The 11,494-nt window shown below is 36.9% G+C and overlaps 1 protein-coding gene across 1 annotated transcript in view; it reads left to right on the forward strand.

Annotated features, from left to right (window-relative positions):
• Positions 1 to 11,494, forward strand: part of LOC104624385 (collagen alpha-1(XXIV) chain-like) — a 36,438-nt gene that overhangs the window by 16,888 nt on the left and 8,056 nt on the right. Inside the window, exons 15-20 of the mRNA XM_010291739.1 lie at positions 1,859 to 1,966; positions 3,738 to 3,845; positions 3,930 to 3,983; positions 4,279 to 4,341; positions 5,519 to 5,572; positions 7,184 to 7,219. Of these exons, the coding sequence (XP_010290041.1) occupies positions 1,859 to 1,966; positions 3,738 to 3,845; positions 3,930 to 3,983; positions 4,279 to 4,341; positions 5,519 to 5,572; positions 7,184 to 7,219 (423 nt within the window). The remainder of the gene's footprint in view (positions 1 to 1,858; positions 1,967 to 3,737; positions 3,846 to 3,929; positions 3,984 to 4,278; positions 4,342 to 5,518; positions 5,573 to 7,183; positions 7,220 to 11,494) is intronic.

Here is an 11,494-nt window from a genome sequence, read left to right on the forward strand (position 1 = left end):
AAGTCTGAGCGCTTGATTTCAGGTATGGTATTTCTCAGTATTCTAGTTAGATGGACCAGTAATTGTTATAAGAGGATGCCAAGTTAGATTTGGTGTTAGGAATTAATCAAGGTGCCAAATGAGGCACCTCTATTACAAGTATAAATTTGCCTATCTGGTTGAACAAAGAGAAATTAAACAAGTTACTTGTAGGAGGAAGATGTACCCTGTTCGTGCCTTCTCTGTTTTCAGATAATGTCCTTCTCTTTCAAGTACTTAAAATTCTTCAGAGTTGGTTTTAGAAGTATCACCCTAAAGAATTCTTACATTTTTGCCTTTCGACTGAAAACATCATCTTTCATATTAAACAAGATTCCATTATTCCATATTAACAATATAGAGTAGCATTACAATTTATAATAAAGAGAAGCTTTATTTGTGATTTTTGCCACAATAAATAAAAAGAACAGAACTTCCCCTATATAAGTTTATCAGTCCATCAGGTTATAAGCCACAGTACCATATTCAAAAGGACTGAAAATCATATTTAATATAAAAATCCTGTTTCCTGTAACCCTTTTATTTCTATGAATGCTAAACAGAATATCATATGAAGTATATATATTTCTATTAAATGCTATCACAGAAACATTCATTTGGATGGTAGCAAATTTCCATTTTGTATTTTTTAACATGTCAAAATTGAATTAACTCCATGTACTCAGTAACATGTTTTTTCGTTAAAAATAGTTGCTTTTGTTGATTGTCTGATGTTCTCATACATTTTCATAACAAATGTTCTGATCATTCTTGATGTGGTGAAGTTATTGTATATGAATCCCTATGGAGTGCAAACAATCAGACTAATATCAGTATGTCTGGTATTTATAAATAAGCATGTTGAATTTTGTATATTTCTCTGGGAAGGTAGTCTCATTTTGTTTCTTGATATGGAGTTCCTTTTTGAAAAAATGAATACTGTGAATCTCAACTATATTTTCAGCCCATCTGTAATGAATGAATCCAGCATCTTGTTTTCATCAGAAGGAGCTCCTTATTGTAAGCTCAGAATCCTCAGACATCACACAACACTCATACAAGAACCATCTCAAGGAGTCATCTTCTATAATTAACAGAGATCAGTGCTCTCTTCCTGCATATTTCAAAATAGAGTTAGAAAATATTAAATAGGGATCAGTGCTAAACGCTATTAACCTGAACATGGAAATTTTCAGGTTTGGGAAAAATTTTAGGTCTCTCATAAATTATTCTGTGCAATTCCCTGTGGGAGGTAAAAGCAGTCACTCTATGGCCATGAGTGCTTCCATATATACTTGAATGCACAATTAGTGTGGACAAAAGATTGCCTACTAAACAACCAGGCAAATATTCCTATTTAGGAGGGTGCTAATAGAGAAGATACCTTGCATAAACACAAAGAGGCAATTCATTCTCTTGAATGTTCTCAGAAATCTTTCAAGGTCTCAGTAGGTGATCCCACACAAATGACATCATGATATATTTAAGGTAGGACAGAACAAGGATTAAGATGAACTCTGAACTGAACAACTGCAATGGGCTATGGCATGGTTAGCATTTGCTTTGCTGACAGTCAGTGACTTGTTAAACTGTAATAACTAGACTCCTCAGAAATCTCAATCCACTGCACAGTTAAAGCACACGTAGCTTTGTTGCTAAGTATGATGGGGCTTTGCTTTTGGAGTATTAGCAGAAATTCAGATGATACTGCTGATTATTGTCTGTCCATATATACAGAAAGCATAAGTCGCTTTGATTTTTATGCTACATACCTGTTCTAACATACAATGAAAAAACATGTTTGGCTGTTCTGCTCGTAATCAGTTGTTTTCAATTTAAGGGTAATAAAGGAAACTCAGGCTTACCAGGTCTGGCAGGTTATCCTGGAGCTCGAGGTCCCAAGGGATTGCCAGGCATGCCAGGGCCCATGGGAGCACCCGGACTAAAGGTACATATGTGGAATCTTGTTGTTTAAGTACAGTGTTACTGATATTGTGTAGTCTTAATACTGCATCTAGTGATTGTGGAACCACCATGCTACTGTTACTCATATGAGTAACTGACATCAAAACTTACTTGAAGGATAAGACTGTGAGTTGTGTTGACCTCGTTTCTATAAACTGTAATTTGGAAACAGAGTTCCCATCCATCTAGATGCTATTCTCAAATCCAGAAGTCATTCAGAATGCTTTGTATTTATTCATCCAAAGCTTTAAGGCCAAATGATTCCTGACTTTTCTTTTTAAACTTCTGTAACTACTAGAACAGTCTGGATGATTTGAACATCTGAACATCTAAGCAATCTATTAGCAGAAAAATACTGTAATTTCAAGCCTGAGTCCCAAGGTTGGAGCCTAACAAACATGTCTGGGATGTTCATTTATCATAGGACTTAAACCGTTCATGTTCAAAAAGAAAGAAATCTGTGAGTGCTTCATTTTCCAGGCAGTTCCAGGTACCTGACATCAGCATATCCTCAGCTGCTACTGATAATATTAGTTAGACTAATTTCATTCAGCAAAGAATGGAAACATTACAGATAATTTTCTCCATTTAGAATATGATTTTTCATGTAAAATAATGATTTGCAATGCTCTTGAGATTTTATTGGTAAGCAGTTTTTAAAGCCTTAAGTTACTTGAAAACTGGGGGAGGGAAACAGTGTCTTTGTTATCTTTTCATGGAAATATTTTAGTATAAACTGTATTCACTATTTGCAGTGTTTATTGCTAGGGCTCCCAGTCTGGATTTTACTCCTTTGTCTAGACAATGAGCTGTAGGAGGTAGTTCCTGCTCAGAAATGCTTGCAATCTGAAAAAGACAGGGAATATGTGAGATGAGGGAAAGCAGTTACCACATTGTGCAAAATAAACGTTAAGAGGGGACATACTGAGTCAGGCCAAAAGTCTGTCTGTCTTTGAGCAGAAAGGTTAACACCTAGAAAAGAGCATAAGCACAAAGCAAGCATAAAAGGGGTATATCTTAGACTAGATATGAGGAAAAATTTCTTTACTGAGAGAGTGGTCAAGCATTGGAACAGGCTGCCCAGGGACGTGGTGGAGTCACCATCACTGGAAGTGTTCAAAAAACATGTAGATGTGGTGCTTCGGGACATGGTTTAGTGGGCTTGGTGGTGTTGGATTGGTTTGGGTTGGGTTGATCGTTGAGTTGGTGGTTGGACTTTTGATGATCTTAAAGGTCTTTTCCAACCTTATTGATTCTGTGATATTCCCAGCCTTAATCACAGCTCAGTAACCTCCTGAGCTAGACATGGGTTCTATGTATTTGATAGTCCTCAGAGGATTTCTTTTGCATGAACTTGACTAGTTCCCATTTGAATCGATGTAAACATTTAGTATAACAGGAAGGACTTCCACAACTATACTATGACTTGCTCAGAGGATTAGTTTTTAAATTTACTTCTAACCTTCCTCTTCTGTATTTAATTTTTTGCATTTTAGTTCTTGCATTGGGAGATACCATACTGGAAATGACCCAATATGTGTGGTTTTTGTATGTTTACAAGTCAAGGAAGGGTCAAGTCACATTTGCATTTTAGTGAAAGTATAATTATTGAAAGCATTCCTGATGGAAATAAAATTAATAGAGTGGGTTTATCCTAGAGAGAAAGCATGTTCCACACTTCTGCCAGGAAACCAATCTTTACATTTATAACTGTCATAATTGTAATAAAGGATATATTATGTTCCTATTGATAGGGTGAGAAAGGGCTTCTGGGTCCTCCAGGAAAGCGAGGCAAAAGAGGCCTTCCAGGATCACAAGGTGACCAAGGACAAGCAGGAGACGCTGGACTGAAAGGACAGACTGTATGTAATCACAGCTGTTGATGCAAAACAAGTAGCCTAAGAGTTAACAATGTGAAATAATAAGGTTGCCTGCTCTTGTTACAGGGAGAAGATGGAGATCAAGGTTTGATGGGGTTTCAAGGATTCCCAGGTCCAAAAGTATGTGCTCATTCTTTTCTGTTAGATCTTAAGCCATTTACAGAGTGAGAACATTAGGAAAGCACAGAATTAATCAGCTTTAACAATAATTTGTTCAAAATCTATCTGAACTGTTGGAACATTGTAGGCAGAAATATGTACTCTATGTCCAAAGACGAATGTTCTAGGTCAGTGCGCTTGGTATTTTCACTGTTACTGTTCTTAGAAATTATCTTATTTCCACTGATTACAAGAGCTTGAAACAAGTGGATAGCTAATGTTCATGTTTGACTAAACTGTTCCTTTGCATTTTCAGGGCCCTGCAGGGGACATTGGCTTAGTTGGAATTCTGGGCCCGAAAGGTCCAACAGGCCAAGTTGTAAGTGTTCCATTCCGTGAAAGAGATTGTCAGAATGGCTTGCAAGTGGCACATGTTTTTAATTTAGGGAATTGTCTTTTTTCTTATTAAGAAGGCAAGAACCCTCTATCCAAACCTTTCTCTCTGAGACTATGGCTCCACTAGAAGCTCTTTGCAGCACAGATAGGCTCTCAATCTTGAAGGAAAAAACGAAACTCTGCTGACAAACTGTGGCTCTCCTAGTGTAATTTTATCTACACAAGTATCCTTATTGCTGCCATATCTTTGTTGGGGTTGAACATTCTCTTTCTTCTTACTGACAACAATGCTGGTTGTATAATTCTGTCCTACAGCAAAACAAAAAAGGGTTAAACTTTGCCTTCAGTAAGACAGAGTGGTGCGCAGGCATTATTGATTAATAGGTAGTCTTTTTTAATATGTATTTTCTTTTTATCTATTAGGTTACTAACTTGCATTAGTTCATTCTTCATGACACCTTCTTCATGACATTCTACTTTGCTACTCACCAAAAATGTGGAAGCATCTTTAGTATGTTGTAATATTGGGGAGTGTGCATCCAGCTTACAGCCTCAAGTGAAAAAGGGGTAAAGGTTGCAGCATGGAAGGCCTCACTACAAAATGTTCTTCTCTTACTGCTGCCATTACCATCACAGAACTGAATTAATTCAGTTAACCAGATGCAGAGCAGCAGTTTTAGGGGCCTGTTCTAATAGCAGCTTTCTTCTTCTAAACATTCCTATACAAGATAAACACTGGAAATTAGCAGTTTGCTCTAAGTGAAATGGGACAGGAAAGTAACATTTTAGCAGTACTTACTGGCAGCCTTACAAGAGTACTTGTGGGCAATAATATAGATCAAGATATAGTTGATTGTAGCTCAGTAAATATGTGGTCTTTGGTAATCAAAGTACTTAAGTTTCCACTGGTTTTAGTGCATCAACTTTCACGTAAAAGAATGTGTGTGGGCTTTCCAAGCATAACTATTACTAATTATTACAATAATTACCTTGCTGATTTTGTAGCAATATGCACTCACTATTCAGAAAGGGAATATCACCATGATTTTTTGGATATTTTCCAGGACTGTCTGCTGAGCAACTTTAAACCAGGACACGTCATGAGGAGTTTCTTCATTTTAAAAACATAATGGACTAATAAATTCTTTGCTTATTTACAGGGATATATTGGCCCTGTTGGTCAAGAAGGCATAACAGGCCCAACTGGCAGGCCTGTAAGTTTCCCTTCTCTTTTGCATAATTTGGTTATTTCACCTACCCTATTTTTTAATAATCTGTTTTGCAATTAGCAACCTTCTCATTTTTCCATTTACAAATAGCAGCTAGCAGCTAGGTAGTCTTCATATTATACCATGCTGGTGAACTAACATACCCGACTCCAGCATCTGTGATACAAACAAGGGAAAAAATGAAAAAAAAAACAATGACAGAAGAGTCATTGCAATGGCCTTCTGTCTAAGTACAGTATACAGAGAGCATGTCCACAGGGGTGGCAGGCAAGTCAAGGTATGAAACAGGACATAGTAACTACCACATGGATATTCTTTCTCAGCCTTAGGTCTGAGACATATTTAGCAAGTATCCACACTTGGTTTCAATTGAGTTTATTTTTGTTGTGTTGATTGGGCTAAACTGTCCAGAGTTCCCCTCTAGACATGCTGGGAGTGCCCGCAAGACTTTGTTGGGATGTTCCAGGTGCTGGTGAGGTCCCTGTTACAACTCAAACATCTTCTTGGCCTTTCTGACAACCTCCAATGTTCCCCAGGTTCCCTGTAGTGGGAGAGCTCTGCTCTCATCCCTGTTTCCATCCCTTGTTGCACTCCCTGTGCCAGAGATAGAGGAGTGTTCTGCAAGGGCACCCTCTGGCTCCTATCTGCAGACTACCCAGCCATGTAAGGTAGTTCTAGAAGCTCTTTTTGTACCATGCAAGTTCCTCTGTCTGATCAACAAGACTTGGAGTGAATGAGAATGTCTAAAAATTGAAATAATAATCATTAAAATAATAGTAATATAAAATAAAAGTAATAAATACAATTTTTTACAAGGGAAAAAGGAGAAAGGAAATGTTCCTTCTATAATTAGACTGTTCTTTCCGCCTGTTGGGAAAAAGACAGCACTTGAAGTCTTGCTGCACTCTTTTCAATCCCACTCAGGAGGAAAATTCTACAGTTGCCTATATTTTATGAAGGTTCTTAATAGACTTCATATTGAATGTAATAGTTTGCCATTATCATTAAGAAAGCATTACAGCTGAAGATTACTTCTATGTGTTATGAAATGCTGCCATCAAGATGCAAAATTCTTCTAGAGAAGAATTGTAATATTGTTACTGTCTTTGGAAAGACAGTTTAAGCTAGCTACAAATGCCACGGAGAGAGAAGAACAGTCTAATCTGACTGTGAGAGGAGAACTAATGGGGTAATAAAAGCAGATGTTTAACTGATGGATTTCTTCAGTGACGGAGAGTACCAGGTTTTGTTCTGAACTCTTAAGATGGTGAAGTGCTGATCTGTTGCTGTGGATCAAATTGTAGAGAGTACAGCTGATTGAGAGTGAGAACGCTGGCAGTTAAAATTACTGAGAAAAAACGTATTTACAATCTGAAGGAAACCGTCAGTTTTCTACCTATAGGAATTACAAGATGTTTTCAAGTAATTAATTTTTCTAACAGTACAGAAAAATTAAAGCCCCAGAGTTGTAAATACTTCCACAGATGAGGCTGGACTTTTCATGTGAGCAGTATAACTCTCGTGGTTATTAATTTGCTTATTTCAGGCCTAGGCAGCTAGAAAGCATACTGGATTAACAGCTTCTCTTTCTTACAGGGACCGAGAGGTGAAAAGGGCACAAGGGGTGAAATGGTAAGATGAAATAACTTTCGTGCTTTCATTTTTTTTGGCTGTGTAAAAAGTATTCCTCTGTTAGTCTGAATGTACTCTTGCATGCTCTGAATGCCAGACAGTCGTGTTGTGCTCCTGGAGAGTGCTGGCCAAGAAAGCTGGTAGCATGAGTCAAAAGTCTGACCTTTTCCTGGTCAAGTTGACTTATGTAGATATGCGCAGTGAGTGCATACCGTTGGGCAGTATGGCCCCTGATCATACAGCAGTCACATACTTCAAATCTGTCCCAGTTCAGATCTAAAAGAAAAATCCTTTGTTGTATTTGTTGTCAATGCTCCAGTACCTCACAGCACAGTATGCATAAGCATACATATCTGTATCATCTTGTCTAGAGAGGGAGAAGTTCAGGAGAAGCCTAGAGCTGAGGATGGGTGTCCACCAGCTGTAGTAGCAGTAGGCAGCATTGATAGGTTATGAAGTTGCTCTCTCTCATTTTTCAGTAAGAATATTTACGTTAGTTTTTGTACATTAATAAATTATGGATTTTATTTTTTTAAAAGTGCTAGAGCTAGTAAAGCCTCCAATTAGTATGTCTATGTGAAAAGCCAGTGTCAATTTATCATATTACTTTATATGACAGGTTTATAATTAGTTCCTTTTCCAGTAACTGGCCAGTGTGATCTTGTTCCTGTTGCTCTTACCCTGCCTTTCATCCCATCTCACTTAAAATTATTTAGTTTCTTATGTCTTCTTGTATTTTGATTTTAGCAACCACCTGTGTGCAATTCCAACCTAACTGCCTTATAAGAGTTTTTAAAAATAAATCAGAAATATTAAAAATTGCTTAAAGAATTAAGGCTTGGAAGTAAGCTTGCTGTACATGTCTTGGGGAACTTTCCTCTTTGATTCTAATCTTCTTGAGGCCATTCCTATCTCAGAGTAAGAGGAAAACTAGGGTCTTACTTTGTGCTGCTATTAACCATCTTAACTGTCTTTTTCTCCTGTTTGTTCATAAGAATTGCTATGACAGTATAGGGATAAAAATGCTGACACTTAAAAAATAACAACCATCCAAAATGGTGAACAAGAAACAGCCGTTTCCATTATTAGTGCTGGTGTTTAAGAAGTTATTTCCTAAACAAGTTATTGAATTCATCAAGATTAATTAATCTCCTAAGACTGTCTTCAGAAGAAGAATGTTTAATTTTAAATCATACCCAATGGCATTAGTTTATATTATGTAGCCAAGAAAAGGATTTATTTCCAACTATTTTCAGGAGAAAAAAATTATTTTCATCCAACTGCATATTCCCAGCTTGAATTTATACCTTTAAAATGGATATTGGCATTCTTCCTAGAATCACAAAAGTTTTAACTTTTTTGTATCAGCCCAAGTTTTAGTTACAGTTTTTAGTCTGTCAGGAATACAGTGTTCGTTCCTGGAAAGAAATATCATTTTATCCCTTGAAAAACAGGGAATATAAAAAGTCAGTGGTGAACCAAAGTTCAGGTCCTGCAAGCTATTTCTGGAGAAAAATTGATAGAGTCAGAAACAAGTCTGTTAAAAAATTTTAATCTGAATTATTTTTTAGTTCAAAGTATTCATATCACTGTGATTGAAACATTTAGAAAAACATGGAATACATTTTGGAATATTGTTTCAGAATTCTGACATTTCGGAAAGTGTGTTTTCTTTTTCTTCCCTCCCCCCAGGTTGGTCATTCCTAGACCAACCTCCTGTTTAAAAAAGGGAGAGCTCTGAGATGAGACCGTGTTGTTCAGGGCTTTATTCAGCCAGGTCTTGAAAACTTCCAGGGATGGAGACTGGGTGATCACTTTGGGCCATGTGTTTCAGTGCATGACTGTCCTCAAGGTGAAAAAAAAATATGCTATGGCATCATCTGTAGTTTACTATTGCAATCTTTTATCTTAGATTTACAATCATTAATGGCAGCTATTACACTGTAATGTGTATCAGACTATTATATTGCAGGATGTTATTAGGCTTCACCCATTCTGAGAATATGGTGACATAACATCAAAATGAAAAAAGTGGTCAGAGAAAGCTTAACAGTCATTTTTGTTAAAAATACTTCCTGCTTCTTGGAAAATTTCAAAAGTCATGGAAAATATAGAAGTCCTTGGGATAGCTCATCTTTTCAAAGTTAAGGATATGTATCACTGCATGTAAAATCAAGGCCTTAACGGTATTGGAAAAAGATTGGAGTTTTGGCCTTTGAACTTCTGTACTAGCAATCAAATTGGGTGATTAAAGAATTAAAGAGCACACTGAAACTAATTGTTTTATTCTCTGCTTTTGTTATTATGAACTGGAATTACACTTTTTTCAGTTAAATTCTAATGTGATCAAAGGGTAAATTAGTAGATTTGTAAAGGTAATCCTGTACATTCCAGTAAAACATTTAGCAATTAACTTAATCCACAAAAAGTGTAATTTAACCTTATTTTGCTGCTCTACAACAGAAAGAAAGAACATTTACAACACTTCTACAGGATTTTCAACACACTCTGTGCAGTCTTGTTATATTTTAAAGGCTTGTAAAGTGAATTGATATAGCCCTGTGAAGTTTTAATGAATTTAAGAAATGTAATATCCCCAAAAGTAGTTTACTATAGTTAACAAATAGCATTTAAATATTTACCTTTTTTTCATACAAGTTTTATTGGCAAGGAGACAGTGAATCAAGACAAATCCCATTCCTCTTTTGCAAAATACCTTAAATTCGTTGGAACAGTGCAGTTTTTGATTTTTTAAATATTTGGTTCTATCTCAGAAACCACTATAGATTTGAACTGTTCTCGTCCCAAGACTTTTGGAGTCTTAAAATTGTGACACATGCCAGAAACATAGAATATTAACTGAAGCATTCACTCATCTGAAAAGTCCACTGGAATGTCTAAATCTCAGCACCCAGAACAAGGACATCTATTCATCAGAGAGCAGTGGTTACTCAGGGACAAACTGTTGAAGACTTTGTGCCTGGCCTTGACTTGGTATTTGCATAATCAAGTCCTGACCCAAGATAAACAAGTATGTCCTTACACTGTCAAATTCATTTCTTAAGTTTCATTTTCACACTTTCTCTTTCATTTTATATTAAACATACTTCACCAAGCATGATCATACAGTTCAGTAATATATTCACATGGAATTGAAGGTACCCTACAGCAGTCTAACAGCACCTCAGTTGCTGATCTGATTAATTAATTAATTAATTTAATTCTCAGCTGGCATACAACAGTGTAACTCTGTGAAACCCAGTGGATTTGCGACAGCTGACTGCTGCAAAATAGTGAATGTCATCTCTGCAAACTCATCTCTCATTGGTTTTGTAATAATGAATAGCAACAATAATATTCAATGCCTATTTAATAGTAATAGGATTTCAAAGCAAATTTCAAGCTGGGCAATAATCAAACTCAGAAGAGGAAAGGGAAGCTGGGTACTTGCCACAGAACCCCCGGGGTTTTCTATACTACTGTATATGCTAAAATGACTTATTCCTTGATTTCCATTTTCAAACATCAATGATCAAATTCTTTACAAAATATCAGTAAATATTTACCTAAAGATGGCTTAGAGTATAAGTACAAGTGGATGAAACACAAATAAATAGGTCAGGATGTACCAGTTGAAAAGTTGACAATGTTTGCTGTCCCTTGAACTTATGCCATTAAAGTCGTCTTAGTTAAATATCAGAAGACCATCTCCCTAAACACCCGGAAATCGCTTCAGTTTTGATTCTCTCCTATTCTCCAGAGAACATGTGTAAAACATGAGTCTCGGTCTCAAAAATCATTTGCAGTCCCTCAACATAGCCTGGTTGGTATAGATCGGGTGCTAGGAGTTAAATGACGGCCCCCACTTTTCACACCCCTCCGAATCCAGCACTTGAGCCCCTCTGGCGTGGCCAGGGCAGGGGATGTGCAGGCACACTTGTGCAGCTCTGGAGGTCATTGTAACCCCTGACACATGCATTCCCCAGTAGCTACCATGTGCTCTGCCTTACGAATATGTCTAGCAATAGTGAGAAATGCAGCTGCTTTTCTCCTAAAAACTGATAAATTTGGAGCCTCGGTGACTTAAGTACTAAATCCTGTCTGCTTTGAGATCCTTTTTTTAAATATACATGAATGAATGTAAAATTGAATCTGGCCTTTCTTGAACCATTTCCAGCTGCCCTTGCTGGTGGCAGCCTGAAGCACACCCCAAGTTCAGCATTTGTAGCATGCATGACACTCACATAGATTTTACTGTGAAATCTCACAGCAGGA

The sequence above is a fragment of the Phaethon lepturus genome, unplaced genomic scaffold (genome assembly GCF_000687285.1).
Source record: "Phaethon lepturus isolate BGI_N335 unplaced genomic scaffold, ASM68728v1 scaffold14407, whole genome shotgun sequence".
Lineage (NCBI taxonomy): Eukaryota > Metazoa > Chordata > Aves > Phaethontiformes > Phaethontidae > Phaethon > Phaethon lepturus.